This window comes from Grammomys surdaster, unplaced genomic scaffold (assembly GCF_004785775.1).
Source record: "Grammomys surdaster isolate TR1022 unplaced genomic scaffold, NIH_TR_1.0 126109, whole genome shotgun sequence".
In the NCBI taxonomy this organism is placed as follows: domain Eukaryota; kingdom Metazoa; phylum Chordata; class Mammalia; order Rodentia; family Muridae; genus Grammomys; species Grammomys surdaster.
This window is the reverse complement of record NW_021620917.1, coordinates 1,660,814-1,683,736: the sequence shown is the minus strand read 5'-3', so window position 1 is coordinate 1,683,736 and position 22,923 is coordinate 1,660,814. Positions and strand designations below refer to the sequence as shown.

Here is a 22,923-nt window from a genome sequence, read left to right as displayed (position 1 = left end):
TGTGTGTGTGTGTGTGTGTGTGTGTGTGTGTGTGTGTGTGTGTGTGTGTGTGTAGCTTCAGATCTTGTTAAAAGATTAATTCAATCTAATAATTCCCTGGGCCAAGAGTAATTGACTCTGATGGATCCCAGGGCTGCTTAAAGTCCCAGTAATGCGATAACAGCCCTGACGTAACAGGATTAAGCCTGGACCGACCTGTGTGAGCCGGCACTGACTTCATCGTTCATTTCATGGGGGAAATATTACACTCATCCATTACAACTAACTTTTCCAGAAAGCAGATTTGAAAGCAGTGTGTGACCTAGAGTGACCCTGGGTGGCGTGGAGAGAGAACTCCTGTGTGGGCCCTGGGCGGGGGTGCATGGGGGCCCCAGCCCTGCACCCAGCCATCCTGGATGGTCAGGCTTCATGGCTTTCCCTTGACTTATAACTGGTCCAAATGGGATGGTTTGAAGAGGAAGCAAGCCGAGTTACGAGCTTGCCTCCTGTGGCCTTTGACCAAGGCAGGGATGTGGTGGCAGGGGATTCTGGGACCCGCTCTGGGCCCTGGGGCTCCAGCTGCCAGGGCACCTGCCTCACAGGGCTCTTCTGCTCCTAGGGGGTCGTGTGAAGACCTGGAAACGGCGCTGGTTCATCCTCACAGATAACTGCCTCTACTACTTTGAATACACCACGGTGAGTGAGACTGCACACCCTCCCAAGCCCTGCAAGGCTCAAGGCTCGCTCTGTCAGGCCCTGCCTCACACCTCTCTCTCTCTTAGGACAAGGAGCCCAGGGGCATCATCCCCCTGGAGAACCTCAGCATCAGGGAGGTGGAGGACCCTCGGAAACCGGTATGTGGCTTCTCTGTGCGTGTGCCCTCCTTCCACCCTAGATCTTTGCAGCATCCCCTCCCATGCCCCAGACACCCCTGTGACAGCTCCCTTCTCTCTGTCAGAACTGCTTTGAGCTGTACAACCCCAGTCACAAAGGGCAAGTCATCAAAGCCTGCAAGACAGAGGCGGATGGCCGTGTGGTGGAGGGGAACCATGTTGTATACCGGATCTCTGCCCCCAGCCCTGAGGAGAAGGAGGAGTGGATGAAGTCCATCAAGTGAGTGGCACAGCTAGGCTGTTCAGTCGTGTGGGGGCGGGGGGCGTTGACACGTGTGTGCTCAGTCGTATGGGGGCGGGGGGTGCTGACACGTGTGCGTATTGAACGCCTTTACTCAGAGTATCAGAGACGTAGGCCAGTCTGGCTACCTCACACCTGAAGCCACAGCCTGGGAACCTGTGGGGTGCAGTGGGCATCCAGGCCTTCTTGCAGCTACACCCCACTTAACTTCCTTTCTTCCCCAGAGCAAGCATCAGTAGGGACCCGTTCTATGACATGTTGGCCACGAGGAAAAGGAGGATTGCCAATAAGAAATAGGTAAATGTCAAGACCCAGACTCCAGCGGATACATTGGCCTCACAGGCGGTAGGACTGGGGACAGTGTGCTGTCCACGGGTCCTCCAGAACAGCCAGCTAAGGCCCGAGACCTCAAGCCTGTGCTTTGGGACATTGGCCAGCTGTGAGCATCTCCTTCCTGCCACCGTCCTAGCGTTGACCTTTGGGGACCCTTGTCCACAACAGCACCTGGTGATACAGCCTCCAGATCTGCACAGCCCACACGGGACTCCTTTTCTGGAGCCAGAGCCTCATCCATACCATGCCACGCCTGCTCTTTGGGGCAGCACTACATGTTCTAGGAGTCACTGTTTTATATCAAAATGGGGAAGGAAAACCTACCACTTTTTTATCCAGAATTTTTCTCAGATATATAGGATTATAGCTTTTATATGCCTTTTTATATTCTGAAAATTATAATGAAAGATACTTAATTTCTAACAGTAGTATTTTTAGAATGGCAGCTATAAACTTAACTCCTGGACACAAGTATATACTGTGCACTGGAAACAGTCTATATATGCAGCCCCCAAGCACTTGAGGCGGGAACAGGTGGGGCACAGGCAGCCACTCGGGGTGAAGAGGCAGTGGGGTGAACATGAGGACCAGTGTGTGCTTGGGAGACTCAGGTGTGACTGCTGCTTCCCCTCACATGCTTCTCTAGGATGAGTCAGTAAGGTATGGCTATGGTTCGGGGAGTTGATCTTGTCAGCGCCAAGGCCTGGAGATGGAGCTCTTCCTCTGGAAACAAGCCACTTGCGTGTAGAACCACATTGAACTGTTTGACCTTCGTATAGGACAGTTCCATGGGGTCCATCTGCACATGGCTCTTGACTTTGGTACTTTTGTTGCTTGCTGTTTCAAACTTTGGTTAAGTGTTGACATATATTTTGATGTAGTGAGTAGGCAGAAGCAGCCAGAAATAATCCACCTGTCCTCTAGTAGTGCCGAGTTTTCCAACATGGACGTGCTTTTGAGGAGGGGAAAGCTGAAGACGGCACTGAGGAACACCTGTGGCATCTAGACCCCTATATATACCAGCGTTATGACTTCAGGGCACATGTGCTTGGGCCAAGACTGTGTAAGGCGATAGGGTGATGAATGGTCATTTTAGAGAACCCTCTGGAGGCTGCACGTGGCTTATTTGGAAAATGGCTTTCCCCTGCAGACCCTCAATACTCTGTGCACACACCTGCAGCTTGTGTTCTAAGGGGCCTTGAAAACCTCCAACCAAATGTCCTTACATAAGGCTTTCAGTGAGCCGTCTTGAGGCTTTTTACCTCTGACCTTGGTTGGTGGTAGCTGTCATCTAAGATGGCACAGGGGGATGTGAAGGCCAGAATTCCCTCATGTACCAGACTGATCACTTTATGGTTTATTCCCAAGCTTCTAGGCTTTCTTTTACTAATACCTCAAATCTGAAACCCTTGCATTTGGGCTGTCTGGCTAGTGTGTATGCAGCCAGGCTTCCAGTCTTCCATGATCCCTAACCCCTACTCCCCACTCCCTGCCTTCGCCACCTCAGACCCGAACTTACTGCTGGTGGGGCACCTGTTGGGAGGTGGGAACTGGCATTCCTTCAATCAGACCACGGTGAGCCGGTCTGATGTTCAACCCAGGTGTGGTCCTAGGCAACAGAGCTCTGTCGGATATGGAGGACGGGACATTAAGCATGAGGCTACCTAATGTCTTTAATGCCATAGTCATCTTTGAGGGGACCTTACCTATGGCTATTGGTTTGCCTGATGGCTGTTGGTGCTAAGAATCCTAAGTTACTGGCTCTTGGAGTATCCCCGTGGAGTCACTTAACTCAGGTTATGTTGTGACAGTGTTAACCCTGAGGGCATCTGCCACTCGCAGAGCTTGTGAAGGCTCAGGCACTCATGCCCTTCACCCTTTGTCTGCACTCAGCAGTGAAGCACTAAGCCCTACTCTGGCCAAAGACAGTTTCCTGTCCTGCTGGTCCCTGGACGTCATTTTTGGGTTTCAGAACACTTGATGTGGTACTGCAGTGTAACTAGGAACCGTCTGGAGATGCAGCGGCCTCCTATGCTTTGTGTCATACTGACTTCAGAGCTACAGATGTGCTTTGCTCACAAGTTAGGTGGTTACAGACCAGAAACCATAAGTTGTGATTTCTTCTATCTTAGAAAACATTTCTATTTACAATAAAGTTACTATGTAAATAGTGTACATATGTTAATTTCTTCAGTGTTATACAATGTACATATCCTACAACCTGCATGAAGAAATATCCTATTAATGTTGATATCAGAATTTCTGGCTATTTTATTGCAAAGCAAACAGCTAAATGGAGGGCCTTACAGCTGTTGGAACTATTGCAAATGCTGTGTTCCCTAAATAAAAACATATTGCTAAAACCAAAACTGCCTAAGACTCAATTCTTCCAAACAGACGTGGCTGTGAGCTTGCGGAGAACAGAGTAAAAGCGAGACCGTTGTTTAATTCGCTGCCATTTATATATATATAAATCTTACATGCCATAGATACACAGTGGGGCAAGTGCTTTTTTTTAATCTTAAAAAAACAAAGATCAACTTTAGACATCTCTGAACAACACAAACTGTATAAACCATACAGATTATTCAGATACACACTGTATTAAATACAGTCTTCTCCCCACTCCCGTCTCCTGATGCAGGACCAGTGAATTATAAGTGTCACAGTTTTATAGCATATCCATATTAAAAATAAAATCACAGTATGATTTTTGTCTGTAACTAGAAACTTGAAGGGATCAAGCTGATGACTCAGACTCCAATATCATATTGTCGAAGACGAGACACAGTATAAAAAGTGTTAGGTAAAAAAAACATACTGTAGGCTTTACAAATAATGTCTGGATTATACATTCATAATGCAAATACTCATCATAACTGGTCAATTGATTGGAATTGTTCCACAAAGTTCAAAAACAGAACTTCTCTATAAAATACATCTTCAAATCTTGAATACAACTAAAATGTGAAGCAAGTTAGTTTCTAGTATCAGACATTGCAGAGGAAGCCCTCGAAGGTCTCGCTGAGAGCTTGGGTCTTTAAATAAGTCTTTAAATTAAATAGACGCACTGTCGCTTGTCCTTTTGAAGTCCATGGTTCCCAGCTGGCCGTGCACCAGGTGTCTAGCGTGGAGGAACATTACATGAGATACAAGTAGTCAACCTGAGTCTGTGGTTAAGCAGCATTTGAGATGGTCTATTCCAGGGCATTATTGTCAGTGTGATTTTATGTACACGGTAATTTACAACGTTCAGCAGTGTAGAAAGTATCCTTTTGGAATAAGGGCAATTAAGAAAAGGTAAAAACTGAAAAAAAAATGAAAAAGAAAAGTTGTCCATGGTAAAATCTGTACAGTATTTACTAAAGAAGCACCACACAGTTTGGACAGAGTTATTTTCTATGTTTATAATTTAAGCTGGGTTGGGGATGGCTTCTGTTGAAAATGTTGAATCTGAAAGATAAGAGGTGCAGGCGTTAGCTGAACAGAGGCCGGGCTCACTCTCTCTGGATGTGTCCCCAAGGCTTTTGAGAAGTTCCTGAAATGGACTCTCTACCTTCCTGGGTTGCAGTAGGGAACTCTGGGATGCCAGGGCAGCGCCATCTGCTGGGCCTCACAGCTCAAATCGCCTCAGACCTCAGATACCACTTGAACTGGGCAGAGAGGACGAGAGGCTTAAAGTCTTGTCTCCATGACACAGACAAGTCTGTTAATCAGCTGCTGGAGCAGCTCACTTTCAAGCCTCTGCTGACTAGACCTGACAACACTGTCTTCCTTCACAAAGTACAGGCTCTGAGTTCCTGTGTCTCAGGGCCACACAACAGAACACCAGCATTAAGAACCAGGAGATAGCCCTGACCTGGTCTCTCTCTGCTCTCAGATACCTAACCCCAATTCTTAGCACAACTTCCACATCTGGATGCTAGCTAGTGACTGAGTGGGTGCTGGAGGCACAGACACGCCAGGACCCTCCCCTTCCCCACCCCCAGTTTTCTTCACAAGGAAACCCACCCATATCCACACAGGACAACTGCTTACCGTAATTTTGTTGTTCTGAAGCCAAGGCTTTTAGTTACCTAGAAGGCAAAGTGAGGAAACAATTTTCTCATGGGTGTGTACCTGCAGACTAACCATACTCAATCCTACAGCTGTTACCAGCTGCTGAAAACTCACTCCTACAGCAGGATGGGCTGGCAGTGCCACAAAGCACAGGCCCAGGAGGGTCAAGAGCCACACAGGACCAGGTCTCAGGCCCAGGACCGTGGATGAACATTCTTTCAGTTTGAAGAAATGTGCTGAGAGTCATACAAAGAGCTGGAGGAAGGGCTGGTGTCTTTCAAGAAAGGGTCAATGGTCAGGCCTCAGAGTGTGCAGAGGCATTTAGCTGCAGACCCAGCTGCTGTGTACGGATGGACTGCCAGGAAACAAAAGGTTCCTCTTGGAGCCACCAAAATGCCAACATCTCTGTAGCAACACAAGTCCTTTATTTGTGACTGTGATCTTTGGGTGTCTGAGGCAGAATTGTTAAGCTTTTAATATCAAGGGCTAGGTGATGACAACAGTTTCAGTGGACAGGCCATGTCTCAGTGCTACTGAGTGGCACCAAAGCTAACACAAAGCACATGGGCATCCATAGTCGACCAACACTGACCCTCCATCTTCAAACAGTGCTGCACGGGAACAAATACCAGCCCTCCACTTTTAACTGTTAAGAGCCATTCGAACTTCAGGTTAGACTGGCTGCAGGTTGCCAGCCTCTGCTCTAGCCTCACTGACACCCATAGCCCATGCAGTTTTTACAAGCCCAATGCTCCTGTCTAGAGGAAATGTTCACAAAGGGAACAGGGCAGCCAAGCACACTGGTACTGGCCTGTAATCCCAGCACTCAGGATGCTGACATAGAACTGAGTCCTAGGCTAGCCTAGACTACATAGGAAGATCAAGGCATAGGGGCTTCTGTGTATTGACCTACTCACTTAGGGAGAAGACATCAGCAAGAACCACCACAGAAACCAGTAGCCTGAAGGATACCAGAGCCCCACACTGTAGCTACACCTCTAGAGACCACCCTATTCATTTAGGACTTAGGAGCATTTAGGGGTTCAGCAAAGAGTACCACACACACAGAGATGTGCACATGTGCACGCACATTAAGATATACACGAGCACAGAATGCTTTAAAAGCCAAAGGTCTACTCAGACGCTTTAACTTCTGGGGACTGCGTACACAGGTTGTGCTGGGGCTAGCTCTATGCAACTTAGGCTTTCCAGAAAGCTAGACACTCCCAGCCAGAGATCAAAGCACACCTCTGTTCATGGGCTGGTCTTGTTTTGGGGCATCTTGAGTCCACTCTCATATCCTTATGCTTATCACCTTTCCCAAAATACTTTACTGAGAGCTGTGTCCTAATTTCCCTTACCCTGGCCATACTCTGACAGATGGCATCTGTCAGGCCGGCTTTCCATCCTTAAATGCTTCGTTTTCTCCCGGAAAGGGCCACTGTCTTCCACAGGCCGACCATCAGCCAGCAGAAAGGTGTCCTCTGATCTCCGGAAATGGCCAACGGCCTCATAGCTTGAGAGCTTCGGTAAATGCATCTCAACACCTTTTATAAAGTCCTCCGACTTCCTTGAATGCCTTTTCTTTTTCTTCTTTTTCTTCCGGTGTCTATGGAGATCAGCATCAGAATATGCTCCTGAAAAGTCGGATTCTTGCTGGTGCCTGCAGAAGAAGCAGCCAAAGTTCAGCACCAAGGAAAACTGCCATCCAGGCTCCCTGTCCCAGGACGGTGGCTAAGTACATGTGGGCAAATACCTCCTGCGAACGAACATGTGCTTTCTTTTCATGGAAACAAGTGTTAAGCACAGTCTTCAAGTACAATGCCACACGCCCCAGCACGGCTTTGCCCTACTCTGCCTACTCTGATCAGGCACAGCACAGAGGGCAGGCAGCTGCGATCTGCAGCTGGTTATACAAGACTACGGCCGTCTTCTCCCAGTTTAGTGTTAAGTGATACTAGCTAAAAACAACCCAGGAGTCACACTCATGCTTACCAATCAGACAGCCATTAAGACAGTCGCCAACAGTTGGGCTCCCAAGTTATGCAAAAGCAATCAATCAGATGCAGCGCCACAGCCTGTAAGCCCAGTATTGGGGACACTGAAGCAAGAGGATCTAAGTTTGAGTACAGCCCAGGCATCAGAAAGATACAAAATAATTTAGACTTCAAAATGAGAACTGGTGGCCTAAGGAGACAGAAGCCAGAGAGATAAATGGTGTGTCTCAAGCTCACACTAAGCAGGCAAACAGGCAGGAAGAAAATATAACAGTGACAAGAGTACAATGACATGGGGAGGCCTGGAAGAGCTGTCAGGGAGCAACAATTTCAAAGCTGTGTCAACGTTTAGAGATGTAAACTAATGGAATCCCGAAACTCAGGAGAATGGAACAGAGACGGCTGGAGCAGTGGCCCAGCCGCTGACTCAGTGCCAGGACAGAGCAGGCATCCCCGTGACCGGCCCTCACCTGCTGTCTCTATCCCGATGTTTATCTTTGGACTTCTTTTTCTTTTTAGACTTTTTGTGCTTCTTCACCCTGGGCTCTTCCAGCGCGTCCTTCTCCAGGCTTTGGTGGACTTTCTTTTCTAGACGACCATCATTATTTTCTAGAGTCTCATACCTCCGTTTCCTCGACTTGACACTTTGGTGTTCATGAAAGCACTCGGGGAAACTGTGGCTGCTGTCCTGCACATTCAGCGCAGCCTTCTCTTGGAGATGCCTCTCGAGGGGCACAGCAAGGCCAGGGGCCTCTCGGGGGCTGTGGAAGTGGGGCCATTCCTTGCTCCGGGATTGCAACTCCCAGCCCTTGCGGCCCCAGTAGCTGTCCTTGTGTGGCCGTCCAGACTGGACAAGGCGTTCATGCTCACGACCATGCAGAGGCCGCCATTCGCGGGCTTCGCGGCCCGTGTACAGGCCCGTGTACCTGTCATGGTAATACCTGCACTTGTCCCACCGCATCTTGTCTGGGTAGAATCTCTCCCTAACCCAGGCATGCTCATTTTCCAAATGGTGGTACCGGCTCCAGTCCTGCTCCAGGCCACTCCTAATCCGTGAATGATGGTGGCTGTACCTGCTCAGGGAGCGGTGCTCAGGGCTGGCTCTGTCACCGTGGCCCAGATGCTGGCCCCCATTGCAGTATGTATTAGCAGGGTGGCGTTCCTGCTTGGGCCGCTCTCGGCTGTAGCAGCGCCTCTTCTTACGGTGATGGTCCTCTGGCTGGGGCCTGCTGTCCCTCCCGTGCTCCCCACTAGAGGACCGGTCTCTCCGGCTTCGGTAATGTCCTCGGTCCACTTTCCGAAGGATGCTCATCTTCTCCTTGGCTGGGGAGGGCTCCTGAGCTTTGGGTCCCACACTGCCTCCATCACCTCGGTCCCCAGCAGCCTGCTCAGCAGCCCCTTCACAGGAGCTGGTGGTGGTCCTGTCAGGCTGAGGGGGCATTGTGTCAGCAGAGACCGCGGAGGTTCTGGAAGAGTCTTCCGCCTCCTCTGACCCCTCTGTGCTGAGGTAAAGGAAGAGTTTCTGCTCACGTCCATCACCTGTGAGTCCTGAGGGAGCAGGGCTCAGCCTCTCCACCACTTCAGCGGAGGCGGAGTCCTGAGAGGTCTCAGCTGTATCGTCTTTCACTGCTTGGGTTGGCTGGCTCGGGTTGGCAGTCAAGTCTCCAGGGTCACACGACTCGGGCACTGGGGCATCCCCCAAGGTAGTACCGGTGCTGTTACAAAGAGCAGGGATGGAAGGCAAACCCTCCACAGGCTCGGCTGAGACAACAACGGATGAGTCTTCTTTGGTACAGCTGATGGTAGGCTCCAGGGGTGACGTGGTGGAAGGGGTTGTCACACTCCCATTGGTGACTGCCTCTGGTATCTCAAGGGGACTGGTCTCATCACTGATGGGCTCTGGCTGTGAAACAGGGTCCTTCGGAGAGCTTCCCCCTGTCGTAGTCCAACTACAGCAAGACAAAGAAACCAAGTCACAGTCAGCCTGCCTGCCACACAGGACTGCTCGACAGTTCTACTCAACATCCTGCAACTTGACCGAATCTGACAAAACCCAGTATCAAGCTAATCATTCCTGGAAACCAAGTTTTTCTTTTCTCTCATTCAGTTAAAAAAAAAAAAAAAAAAGGTATCAGGACTACCTTCTGTTTTCATAGCTCTGCAGTTCTAGACACCTCATACTTTCAGGAAAGTACCTAAGTCATCTAAAGAGCCAAGTGTAGACCGGAATGGAAGCTCCACATACTTGTAACCCCAGCATTTGCGAAACTGGACAAGAATTTGAAACAAGACTGATCCACACAGTAAGCTCTAGGCCAGCCTGCACTACATAGTGAGTTCCTGTGTGAACAAATCCAGGGCTGGTGCTTGTGGCTCAGCTGACAGTTCTCACCCAGCACATACAAAGCCCCGAGTTGTGTCCGCAGTACTAATACACCAGGTGTGGTGGTCACACCCAGAGGCATGGCTCCTACCTGTCTTCACCCGCTGGACCCTTTGCCTGGTTGGCAAGCTTGAAGGTCTCAAGGATTCCGTCTTCAGGAACAGACTGCAGAGGAGCAGGCATCACCTACAATGAAACAAAGGTATGTCAGCTCCTGCAGCCAGCTCCGTGCCCACTGAAATCCAGCTAAGTGAGCTGAGGTTTGAGACTTCCCTCCCTGCCACTCACCTTTCCAGGAAGACCATTAAGTTTGGAAAAGAGGTTTTCTGTGTGTAGATCGGGCTGGATCTGGCAGCTGGCACTGTCAAATGCCAGGCTGTTCTCTCTCGAGTCACTGTTTGCGCTAGTAGCACCATTTAGCAGGACTGATTCTTGAAGCTCATGAGGGGAAGCCTCACCATCCTCATCTGCAGCAGCTTCTGGCCTATCGGAGTGAGCGCCAGCCATCATGTCCACACTATTCTCCTTGGCCAGGCCCTTCGACTCCTCATCAGACTCTTCTGAGGACTCGGCCCCATAGGGGACGAGCACACTGGAGCCCACTTTAGCCTTGCCGTTCACCATGGGCTTAGGACAGGACTCACTGGGGGAAACTGATGTGGTGGGCACATGCGAGGTAGACTGTGTTGCAGAAGGGTTAGTGACGGTGGCGGAGGCTGCTGCCTTGCTAGGGACCTCCAGACAACTGCCATGGAGGTTGTTATTCAGCTGTGCCTGAGCCTGGCGAACAGGCAACTTGTTGTGAATACTGATGGTGATTTTTTGTTTCTTGGGGTGTTCTGGAATAACTGAGGGCCTGTTAACAGGCCAGTTCTGCACAGAAGTCGAAGCAGTAGCAGGACTGGCCCTACTGACGCTGGTGTTTCCGTTAGGGCTCGACATAGAACTACTCGGCGTGTCTTTCACCGGCGTGGTGCCATTCAAGTGTGCAGTGTTCTAGAAGAAGGAAGAGAACACTTGGGTCAGCACTCTGGACACAGGGTGGACAATGGCTAAGGCCCTTCTCATTTTGGTCTTGGTAACTGACAGGCTTCTCCTCTGTAAACACCCACCATTCTCTCATCTGTTGAGGAGCCCAAACCCTTCTACACTGCCACATTCCTAAGATGACCCCACAGATATGACCAAAATGTTTCTGAAAGAGCTTCACTTCCCTGAGTCCAACTTTAATGAAGATGCCAACTATTTAGCCTATGAGAAATGTGAAGTGCTGAATAAGTGCGGCCTGTGACATAGTCCTGAGAGGCCGTGGGATTACGCACCCATCCTGAGGCCTCCATGATAAAAGGCTCCAGTGCCCTCAAGCAGGACGCTCAGCTGTAGGTGAGGCTCTAACTGCAGTGATACCGGGTTTGGATTCAAGCAGGAAGGAAAGGAACCTTGACTCTCAAGTGTTACCTTCATCACATGGGAAGGCAGCTGGGGCCCAATGAAGCCCGGTGCCGCCTGCTTGTTGCTGACTACCCGCTGACTGACTCCTGGGCGGGGAGAAGACTGGCCAGGGCTGTGGGCGGGATGAGCGGGTTCCCCTCCATTTTTCACATCATGGGACCTGAGGACACAGAAGAAAATGGCTTGTGTGCGGAAGGACATGTCCTTATAAGACTAATTTGCAAATTCAACACCACTCAGCTGTGAGACACAGGACTGGCGCTCCCACGCCCTCACAGAGCTCTACCCATCACCTCCGTTAGGGCCGCATGATGAAGGCAGGACACAGGGACCTGACGCACTAACACACCCCCTTCCCACCTAAGACACATTATATGGCCCTGGCTATTTTGGAACTGGGTGTATAGACTAGGCTGGCTTCGAATACACAGAGATCCACCTGCCTCTGCCTCTGAGTGGTGCTATGTGCCACCCCACCTAGCACCAAGTGAGTCAGCAAAACGTTTCAGTTTGGGATTTTTTGTTGTTAGGTTATTGTCTTTTTGTTACTGTTTTAGAGGTCTCATTATAGAAAACCTGTAATATCCAAGACAGGTCCTCAGAGAACTGTCACTGGGCCCACACCTCCCTTCTGGTTTACACTATCCCACAGGCTCTTTGCCCACTGTTCTATTCAATATCTGCATTTAATATTTCAACTGTTTCCCTTCCATATACATCGAGTAATTTCCCAGAACATTTTAAAAAACGGTTTTATGCAAATCATTCTTAGCAGAAAGCTCAAGAAATCAAGGTCAGCCTGTGTAACAGTCGGACCTCATCTCCTTCAACTTCCCAAAGAAAGAAAGAAAAACAAACCGCTCCTAACATTGCCATAGTATTTCAACATGTGTACATGATCATTCTGTGGTGGGTGAGTATCTGTGGATAGCCTTCATTTTCAGCTATTTGGGATACCTTTGAGGCTGCGGCTGTGACTGACAGAAGGCTTGGCCCTGGTTCTAACCCAAGTACCTTACAAAGAGAGAAGCCATCCTGGGGCAGGCATCACATTTCTCTAGAGAGAGAGCTTGGACCTACAGCAGCCAGACACTGGTGCTGGCAGGGCCTGACTGGAGGCCTGTGCTCGAGCTGGTGAGGTACTGGCTGAGAGCACACAGGGACTCAGAGACCATTCCTATGGCTTCCACTGTCCCTAGACCACTCCTCAGGGCCGTTCCCGCCTTCCACACCTGTCAGAAGTGACAACAAACTCATCACTCAGAAAGGCCTCCTTGTGCTAAGGTGTATGGCAACTCGTGTTTAACTTGCTGTTTGTACAAAATAGCTCAAAATTAAACTTAAATATTCAGATGAGGGGGGAAAGAAATCGCCGTAATAACAAAGCTGACGACTTGTTTATTCTAAAGCCATACCTGATATAAAAGAGCACGTAAGCTTGCTGGTTAAGCACCGCTCTAATATCGCTGGTGGACACGATGGAGTCATTCATCTGATACCAGAGGCCATTGCTAGCCTGCAAAGAGACAGAGGACGGGGGTAGGGGGTGGGGGGTGGGGGTGGTAGCTGGATTTAGTCTGATGTCAAAAACCACAGTCAAAGAACACCTAAGAAAAACAGACCTTTGCCGCTCACTGTGAAAGCTCCATGGTTTTACCCCACGAATACAGTGCTGTCCCACAGCAGACTGACTAGCCACCAACAGCTTACCTTGATGTAGCAGAAGTAGTGGCCAGCATGACAGTTAAAACCAGTGTGCACCAGCACAGCATACAAAACATAAATAATTGGTTCTCCATTGGGCTGAGACATATAGGGCCGAATATCAAGGTACTCCGGATATTTCACTTCCTAAAAATAAATGGAAAAAATAGAAAGTTCTGCCATTTCTGAAGACACAGGTGCCTCATGTTTTCAGTTACAAGCATAACTCCTAAGGAGGGTGTTTGAGGAAGGGACTTGCAGCACCTACAGCTGTTGACCTCAGAGACCTAATGCATGGAATAGAAGGGGCCTGAGGGAAACCCCACTGTTTTATTTGCCATCAATAAGGAAGGATCCTCACTGTGAATGTTCAACAAATGTAACAACAGTAACAGCTCTCGACATTATTCATGACTTTATCTGACGTGACTTGAGCATGTGTTCTACCTCTTGCACACTACTGTGTATCTCAGCCACTCACCCTTCCTTCATAAATTGAGAAGAGAAGAGGGGACATCTCAATGTACAGAGAGGAGAGCAATCATGAATCATGGACATACCTTAGCAATTTTTCCACCGGTAAAGTTGGCAAAACGCTTCAGTGAAATGGTAAGAACATTAGAGGACCTATGGATGGTGAATCTCTTTGAAGCTGGAACCATTTTTTTGCACCTTGAAGCACAGGAAAGGAAGGGTTAGGATGCTCAGTATGGAAATGTCTCAAGTGTTTTGGTTTTTACTTTCTAAACCACCTTACACTAAGATTTTAAAACAAGGGCTGGAGAGATGGCTCAGCAGTGAAGATCACGGGCTGCTCTTCCAGAGGTCCTGAGTTCAAATCCTAACACCCACATGGCAGCTCACAACTGTCTGTAACTCCTCTTCCAGGATATTAAGACACCCTCACAAACACACACACACACACACACAGAGTCAAATCACCAATGTACAAATAATAAAAATAAAAATAAAAAATTAAAACAAGGAAACTAAACCAAAACAACAATAAACCATCCCCTTGGACCAACAGTCAAAACTGTAAAATTAAAAATTCCATGAGGCCTGCAGGTCAGTAGTGGGGCATTCGCTTAGTATGCACAAGGGCCCAGGCTCAATCCTCTGTAACACCCACATACACAAAGTAGTAATAATAATTACAGAGGTAACTGACCAATAACATGAAAGAGATGTAAGCTGGCAGTTCAGAATAATCAAAGATCAAAAGCTAGGCTGGGCCACACAGAAGACCCTGCCTTTAAAAAGACAGGCACTTGACAAAAGATGACATTAAATGGCTACCAGCATTTGCCTATCCCATGTGAGACTCTGGACTCAACACCCACTACCCAACCCAAAAGAACAAAGAAAAAAAATCAATAAAAAACCACAGAAAACTGAGCCAATTTCTAAACTGGAATCATCTCAGGAAGCAGGAAGAAGCCCATCCAGCACCCTGGCATACTTGCTACATTTGTAGGAGTTTTCTCCGTCCAGTTGTTCCGGCTTCACAAACTGCTCTAACGCCTTGGTAACACTCTGTGCAGCCTAGGAAAGGGGTATAAACATCACGTCACCGTGCATCCTGCCAGAGGCTGAGATGGACAGACAGCTGAAACATGCATGCACACACACAGATGGACACTTACAACATACACTGAAGATTGTAAACATTTTTTTTTAAAGCAAGCAATCTACTTGTGGAGCAGTATAGATCACAGCACTAAAGAATGAATTCTGAGAGGTGGGTTTTGCATTTCTCTGAAATATTCTTCTTTATATAGGAAGCACAGAACTGAATCTATAATCAGAAAAACAAAGGCTCCAAGCAACAACAAAAAAAGAGTGTGAAACAAATTCAATGAGCTAAAATCTCTTAAGAGTAACGACGGTCTGAGTGCTAGGAGCATGTATGACGTGCAGGCTTTACCTGTGCTACTGCTACTGCTACTGCTGAGCTCACCTTAATCTCCAACGTTATGTCCAGGTATGGGTCAAAGGTATCCGAAACACCCTTGCAATTTAAACATTTGACTGAAATAAAAGAAAATATGAGCACTGAGTGAGGTCTACTTATTGCCTTACCAACTACTGAAAAAACAGAAAATACTTCAAAATAAATAACTGCAGAGTACAACTTTTATTACAGTGAAAAAGCAACTGTAAATAAATCCTCTGTACTGTGGGTAGAAGTGCACTGAGCCCAGCCCCTATGAGCTCCTGGCTGGAGTATAAATTGCTATACCCTCTGGATACCATATGATTCAGAAATTAGAAGACTGTACCCTCAACACACAGTTGCACAAACAAAGGTACATGTATGTGGGTATTTCCAAAACAGAAACTGACTTATCCCTCAATAGGAAATAAAATGGAACTGACTTCTTACATCTCTGTGTTCACACATAAGATTTCTAACAGTAAGAGAAATATGAATATTATATGCACAGTATGCTCCCAGCTTATGCATGCATAAGGAAGCACCAGAAGGCTACACTGTAAACAGAAGTCTGAGCAGACCTGGGATCTACTTCTCATTATTATCCTGCCCTTACTGTTAACATTTAAAACTGTAAGCATGTATGTTATGATGAACCTTCAAACAAAATTTTACCTCGGGATCTTAGGTAGCCTCCAAATATCTGGCAGACCAAGGTGGTGGCCTGGGTGTGTCTGTCTAATCTGAAAAACAGGCAGACACGACATGAGAGGAGAGCCTGGCACACACTGCTGTGGACACTGCTAAATTTTAAATCTATGCTTATACAGGAACAAGAATTCAGAGGAGAATCACAAATGACGATGTCAGAATGGGTTGCAGCTAGAGACATGAAGAGGACACAAGGCACTCTGTCCTGAGGGGACTTGAGGCAGAGAATGGCGAAGACACCCTTTGCAAACCTGGCCTTTTCTTTTCTTTCCCAAGGCCTTGGCAAGGAGAGCTGAAGGCAGAACATTCCTCTGCTCAGCACTAGCGTTCAAACAATCCTTACAACCATGAGAAAAAGACAGCAAAGAGCCAGGTGTGCGCTGTGCATGGCTGTCTGCAACACAGCGGGTGCCTTAGCACCTTCATCTTCAGTCCTCCTGAGTCTGTATTTGCGTTTTAAGAAACTACACATCTGGTAACTGAGGTGGGGTTAGGGGCAGATTGTTGAGTCTGAAGGCGAACAAGGAAACCATTAAGCATGACTAAAAAGTCAAAGAGCTACTGCCTTCAGATCTGGACATTAAACAGCAACAAGACTGAAGTCTACTGCCCAGCACCTGAGAGCAACAAAGTCACATGGTTCTAGCAAGCATATTGTTTGAAGATTATGCAAATCCCGGGAAAAGGTGATGAGATACAAAGCTAGAGAGAGAGGACTGGTCTGAGCACCCTCACGGAGACAGGCTGGGTACATGATCTAATGAGGCAACATGTGCTCTGCTAGACTTACTTATTGCTGCCATTTAAACATGCTTTCTGCATGGCATCAACTGTGTACTGAAGAAATTCATGGGCATCTTCTTGGTTTCCAAAACGGAAGTGTCTAGCTATACCTATAAGATGTGGAGAAAGACAAGGCTTTATTGTAACATACCTTATGGCACAGCAACACTCCTAAAAGCAACTCCTGGAAGTGTATGCCTGGAAAACCCCTGAGTGACTTGTTTGTTTTTTGAGGCTGAGTCTTATGTATCTTCATCAGGCCTCAAACTCTTCAAGTAATTCAAGATGACCTTGTACTCCTAATCCTCCTGCCTTCAGGTCCGCAGTGTGCATCACCACACTCGGGTAATCCCTGCCTTCAGGTCCCCAGTGTGCATCACCACACTCGGGTAATCCCTGCCTTCAGGTCCCCAGTGTCCATCACCACACTCGGGTAATCCCTGCCTTCAGGTCCGCAGTGTGCATCACCACACTCAGGTAATCCCTGCCTTCAGGTCCCCAGTGTGCATCACCACACTCGGGTAATCTCTGACTTTCAGCAGCTTTTTAAGCAAAATGATTATAGTTTGTCATGGTGTAATTACCTAGTCACCTAACTACTCACCTAGAAGGCTGAACAAGTTTTTGTGTTCACTTTTATTACAACTTGGCTAACTATAGTGACAAAAGGCTGCAGTACAAAAAGCACATCAATACACTGGGCATGGTAACACACTCCTATGCTCTAGGGCTTGGGATGTGGAAACCAGAGGATAAGGAGTTAGGCCAGACTGAGACAAAGGAGACAAAAAGTGTGTTAAGAAAAAAAAAAGTGCATACAAGCCCCACACAGTGTTACACACATGACCCTGTCAGCACTTGAGAGGATAAATCGGGAGGTGTGCCATGAATTTGGGGCTAGCGTGCCCTACAGAGTGAGACCCTAACCCAGAATACAAGAAGGAAAAGGTATGGAGGACAACCACCAGACATGGGGTACTGCCCTGAGCCACTGCCCTGAGACTTACGCCGCATTTCGTTGATGACAAACATCGGCTTGATAACATCCCCAGGGTTGCTAAGAGCCTGGGTAATGTGGGTCTGCATTGTGCACATCATGCAGAATCCTTCTGCGTGGCCTGCAAGGTAAGAAGAGTCCAAATGAGTAAAACGTGACAACGTGTAACCGGAAGGCAGACCAGGAATGAGGGGCGACAGTGCCAGCTACCATGTGTGTGCACTGAGCTGGCTACTATCATTAGCGTTCACTTAATTCATCTAGGAAGCCTGGGGGATGAGTAGATCCCCTGACTACTTTAAAAGCAAGCGAAGAAATGTACCCAAAGTCAGGTACGTATTAAGCAGCAGATATGCAAGACAAAGATGCCAGGTGTTTCCGTGGAGGAAGGCTACTCTCTGAGCACAAACAGTGTGAACAACAGTACTTAGCATATGTGAAAGCCTGCCTTTGATTCCCCAGCACTGAAAGGAAAAAAAAATCACATTCTTCACACCACAAACAAAAATGAACTAAACGGGTATCACAGGCTCTTTGGGTAATGTATAGAAGAAAAGTAGATAATGTATAGAAGAAAACATCGTAAAAATATCTCTGACCTCAGACTAGGTAAAGATTTTTTTACATGTTTGGACACACATGCCAAGTGTAAACGTCAGAGGACCACTTGCGGAAGTCAACTCTTTCCTTCTACAACAGGGGTCCCAGGTACTGAGTTCAGGTTGTCAGGCCTGGTAGCAAGCAACCTGATTTTCTGAGTCATCTTGCCACCTCAAAATTTCTTGATAGAACATTTAAGATATAACTGATAAAAAAAAAAAATGAACTATAAATTCTGACCAAAAAAACCCCACATTTTCCAAAAGACACTGAGATGAATGAAAAAATACCTGTGAGACAGGAAAAAACATTTATAAATCTCAGTCTACCATTTCCAAAAACTATAAAACCCTCAAAATTCAACATATTGGAAAACTAATTTTTAGACAGACAAAAATATTTAAAGGGGATAGGGAACTGTAGCTAACTGGTAGGCTGCTCACCTAGTGCACTGTAACTCCAATTGGCTACACAGCACTCGGGAAGCCCTGGTCACCACCACCTGTAAGCCCAGGACTCAAGAGTAAAAGCAGGAAGATCAGAAGTGGCTGAGCCTGTCTGGGCTACATGAAATCCTATCTCAGGAAAAACAACTGAACAGACATTTCATTTCAGCCAAGTAAACATCTAGAGTTCAAATCCCCACAAGATGTTTACATCATTACTAACCAGAGACATACAGAGAAAAGTCACAACTGTCAGAAGACACTACTAAACATTCCTGAGAATGATCTCAATAGTACCACTGAGGGACAGATCATTTGCCTAGCCTCGCAGGCATGACACTCTCATCTCAAGTCCCAGTACCACAAAAGCCCTGAGCACACTCTTGTGTTGGAAAATGGTGTCAACAGAACTTTTATCCCCTTCACGCTGGTTCTGAAATGTTTAAAAGTTATGTGCCCTACACAGGATGAAGCCATTTTATTCTTACACACATACCCAAGAGAAAAAAAAATATTTGTTTTATAAAGACTTGGTATTTTGATTATTTATTGGAGATAGGATCCCAGGTGATGCAGACTGGCCTGGAACTCCTCCTGTAGATCTTGCCTTTACTTCCCAAGTGTGAAGCTGTGTAATTTGTGATAGCTCCCAACAGGTTTATACACGTAACCAACACAAAATGTGCAATTCATTATATCAAATTGGGTAAAATAAAACAATATATATGTTGTAACTCCATATATGCAACATACAAAAAAGCAAATAAAATCAAGCTAATCTGATGTGAAGGGGCAGATCAGCCAGCTGCCTGGGGCAGAGGAAGGGGGGACTGCAGAGGCACCAGGAAACTTTTAGATTTGATGAACATAACTGTGGTCATAGTCTCAGGGGTATATACAAAGTCAACTGCATCAACTTGTGAATCTGAAGTACAGGTTTTCTGTTTTTGTTTTTCGAGACAGGGTTTCTCTGTGTAGCCCTGGCTGTCCTGGAACTCACTCTGTAGACCAGGCTGGCCTTGAACTCAGAAATCCACCTGCCTCTGCCTCCCAAGTGCTGGGATTAAAGGCGTGCGCCACCACTGCCCGGCTAAGTACAGGTTTTCTATCAATCACACCTCAAAAGAACTGTGGCGAGGGGTAGAAATGGAAGACAACCTTCAAACTAAATGATTTAATTCCAAATTTCACTAGCCAACACTGAGCTGGGCTGAGTTAAGAAATGTAAAGAAACAGGAATCAGGAATGCCAGGCCACACCTGGGAGGCTAAGGAGAATGTTTGACTTGATTTTAAGGCTGGCAGATTACATAATGAGACAGACAGACAGACAGACAGACAGACACACACACACACACACACACACACACACAGAGAAAATCAAGGGATCCTGAAATGTCAAAAACTAACAAAATAAGCTTCTTTTAAAATACTTTAGAAATCAAATTAGTTGTGAAATGTTCCTTACACCACCCAAAACCAATCCTAATGTCCTTCCCACCCCCTAACCCAGGTTCTAAACCAGCAAACCAACTTCTCAGTGATCATTTAACTTGGGATTTTGTTGTTTTTTTTTTTTTTTTTTTTTTTTTTTTTTTTTATGCAGGCTGAGGATTAAACCTAGGGCCTTGTACATGCTAGGTGAGCACACTACCACTGAGGTAAACACCAAGCCCATGGTCATGTAATGTCACTAAACACTTCATGTTCATTTCAGAAGACAGCATTAGGGAAGCAAATCACAGCACTAAAACCATGCACTCCAGAGCGAGAGGCACTCACATGACTTGGAGTGTTCATGGGATAACATGTAATTGGCGAGGGGTGGTGTGTAAGTCAGACATTGCAATGCGGCATTGGCAAAACAGGTATTGCCCAAATTCTGGAGCCCAGCGCCAACGCGATGACTCTGCTGCCACTTAAGACAAATCTTTTCAGATGGAAACAGGACCTTCTGAGGAGGAGCAATGCCATCACCTAGGACTTAAAAAACAGAGAGAGCAAAAGTTAAAAACAAATAAGCAAAGTACAAAGCAGTGTCTGAATCTGATCGAGACTCTACACTGCGTTACAAGCCTGCCACTAACACTGAGGAGGAAGCCTAGAGCCTAGGGTGAGACTGACTACCCCACAGTCAGTTGGGTCTTCACCAAATCATCTTCAAGGACCTGGGGGTGGAGGTGGGAGCAGGGGTGAGAACGGGGGTGGGTACAAATTAAAGAATCTTCAGAGACATAAATCCACCCAAAGCAAAGTTTAGACTTCAGTTACACTAGCTAAAAAAATTTTTCCAAGAGCCTGCAAGAGGCAGGTAAAAGAACTTGCCACTCAAATATGTCGAACTAAGTTTAATCATGGAACCTGCGGCAGAAGCAGAGAATCTGACCCTGGAAACTTATCTTCTGACCTCTGCATACATAGCACAACATGGGCATACACATAATACAATTTTTAAAAATTATAGAGAAATCTAAGTATTGACTAGATTTACTTGTATTTCTGTGTGTGTGCCACACTTGTACACATACAAGCACATACAAGCACCGTTGCTGTGAAGGCCAGAAGAGAGTTTAAGTTGCATGCGTGCGCATGAGCGCACACGCACACACGCACGCACACACGGACAAAGTTTGTCAGTGCGCACACACACACACACACACACACACACACACGGACAAAGTTTGTCAGTGCACACACACACACACACACACACACGGACAAAGTTTGTCAGTGCACACGCACACGCGCGCACGCACGCACACACGGACAAAGTTTGTCAGTGGGTGGAGGTTCAGCTAAGAGGCCATGAATTGTTGGCAGCTGACTGATGGATGTATGAGTTTATTAGACCTACAACTTTCTATTTTCTCATACTTTTTCATAACAATGGTATGGAAATGTAGCTCAATTAACAGAATGCTTCCTTAGAATGCAGAGAAAGTCTGGGGTTTGATCCCCAGCATCCCCTGTAATCCCAGCATTCAGCAGGTAGAATCAAGAGAATCAAGAAGACAAAACAATCAGGCCAGCTTGGCTACATAATGAGTTTGAGGCCAAGATAAAAGTTTATCCTTCAAGAAACTGGGAATTAAAAAAAAAATTCCTATCTGACAACTAAAAATCAGCCTATCCTACTTGTGACACATGGTGACAGTGATCTGTGGGTGGATAAACTAATAAATGCTCACTGAACTAGTGTCAATCTTGAAAACCAATGCCTTCTGAATCATCTGTACACCTGTTCTTGGCAGGAACTCTGTAGTCATACCTTGATCCTTTGGTGGTGATGGTTTTGATTTTTCAGGTACAGATGAATTAGAATAAACTACAGTACCAGGCACCGGCCCTAATGAAAGTGTATGATTTGAGACATCACTTATTGAAGACACGGCACCCCAGCTGGCAGAGCCTGTGTCCATGTCTTCAGGTGAGACCGCCTCAGAACTGCCAGGCTGGTTCTGACAGGTTGATGGGTCTGAAAGTTCAGTTTTGTCAACTATGGTCATTTTTCAACCCTACAAAAGACAAAAGGTATATTTGTTTTACAGGGTGAGAAGAGCAGTCTACTTACAAGTTACTGTATCCTCGAAACTTGTGTCTAACCAAGTAAAACTATCTTTAAACAAATCGCCCAACAAATCTACAAACATCAGTGGGGTGGGGATGTGGCTCAGTCAGTAGAGGTCTTGCACGGCCATAGTGGCACATGCCTGTTATCCCAGCAATGGAAGTGGAGGCGGGAAGATCACGAGTTCAGTATGAGACTCTGCCTTGGAAGCAGCAGCATCAACAACACCAGAAAACCCTTTTCCTATACCATATCCCCCAAACCACCAGTTTATATTTAGGCACCTCAATTCAGAATTATGTACACTAAAAACACTTTTTTTTTTAAATCTCTACTACTTAAATCTAGGAACAGTCTACATTTTAATATATTTGACTACATTTTCAATTCATATACCATTTTTCAGGGGGGATAATCAATTCAATTGCATAAAGAGAATATTTAGCTTTAATTTTTTTTGTTTGTTTGTTTGTTTGTTTGTTTCGAGACAGGGTTTCTCTGTGTAGCCCTGGCTGTTCTGGAACTCACTCTGTAGACCAGGCTGGCCTCGAACTCAGAAATCCACCTGCCTCTGCCTCCCAAGTGCTGGGATTAAAGGCGTGCACCACCACCACCCGGCTAGCTTTAATTTTTAACTCAAAGTCTAAAGTACCATTGTATGAAATGGAGTTTTAAAAAAAATTAGCTATAGAAAAGTCTTACCAGTGAAACAAATGCATTTTTTCCGAAGTTCAATATATAGTATTTTAACGTTTAAAATTAAACCCGTAATTTTACTAACATCAAACTTTGAACACAAATGTGTATTTAAATCTCTGAATCTTATTTTTTTTTTTTTTTTT

The 22,923-nt window shown here is 46.5% G+C and overlaps 2 protein-coding genes across 5 annotated transcripts in view; one reads left to right on the top strand and one right to left on the bottom strand.

The window, feature by feature from the left end:
• Nucleotides 1-3,815, top strand: part of Cyth3 (cytohesin 3) — a 93,992-nt gene extending 90,177 nt beyond the window's left edge. For all 3 annotated transcript variants that reach the window (XM_028756058.1, XM_028756060.1, XM_028756061.1), the window contains 4 exons: nucleotides 599-675; nucleotides 762-833; nucleotides 938-1,092; nucleotides 1,338-3,815. In XM_028756058.1, coding sequence (XP_028611891.1) covers nucleotides 599-675; nucleotides 762-833; nucleotides 938-1,092; nucleotides 1,338-1,410 — 377 coding nt within the window. In that variant the 3' untranslated portion in view covers nucleotides 1,411-3,815. The remainder of the gene's footprint in view (nucleotides 1-598; nucleotides 676-761; nucleotides 834-937; nucleotides 1,093-1,337) is intronic.
• Nucleotides 3,816-3,886: 71 nt separating this feature from the next.
• Usp42 (ubiquitin specific peptidase 42) lies at nucleotides 3,887-22,024 on the bottom strand. 2 transcript variants are annotated; one of them, XM_028756056.1, is made up of 17 exons: nucleotides 21,782-22,024; nucleotides 20,296-20,496; nucleotides 17,479-17,589; nucleotides 16,479-16,581; nucleotides 15,653-15,720; nucleotides 15,002-15,072; nucleotides 14,504-14,586; nucleotides 13,602-13,713; nucleotides 13,048-13,188; nucleotides 12,753-12,853; nucleotides 11,344-11,497; nucleotides 10,174-10,881; nucleotides 9,977-10,071; nucleotides 7,973-9,451; nucleotides 6,867-7,168; nucleotides 5,485-5,522; nucleotides 3,887-4,899 (listed from the first exon to the last, which is right to left on the bottom strand). In XM_028756056.1, exons 1-16 carry the CDS (start codon nucleotides 22,017-22,019, stop codon nucleotides 5,515-5,517), a joined length of 3,975 nt encoding a protein of 1,324 aa, XP_028611889.1. In that variant the 5' UTR covers nucleotides 22,020-22,024; the 3' UTR covers nucleotides 3,887-4,899; nucleotides 5,485-5,514. The 2 variants fall into 2 exon arrangements, with proteins under 2 accessions (XP_028611889.1, XP_028611890.1); XM_028756057.1 differs by having other exon boundaries at nucleotides 3,887-4,753.
• Nucleotides 22,025-22,923: the final 899 nt, after the last annotated feature.

Excerpts from the sequence above, each read along its gene's own strand:
- Usp42 (XM_028756056.1), bottom strand. The coding sequence starts at position 22,019 with ATGACCATAGTTGACAAAACTGAACTTTCAGACCCATCAACCTGTCAG. Across the intron at positions 13,189-13,601 it reads CCGGTGGAAAAATTGCTAAG|GAAGTGAAATATCCGGAGTA; the intron begins GTATGTCCATGA and ends ATTTATTTTTAG. Across the intron at positions 10,882-11,343 it reads TGCCTTCCCATGTGATGAAG|AACACTGCACACTTGAATGG; the intron begins GTAACACTTGAG and ends TCCTTCTTCTAG.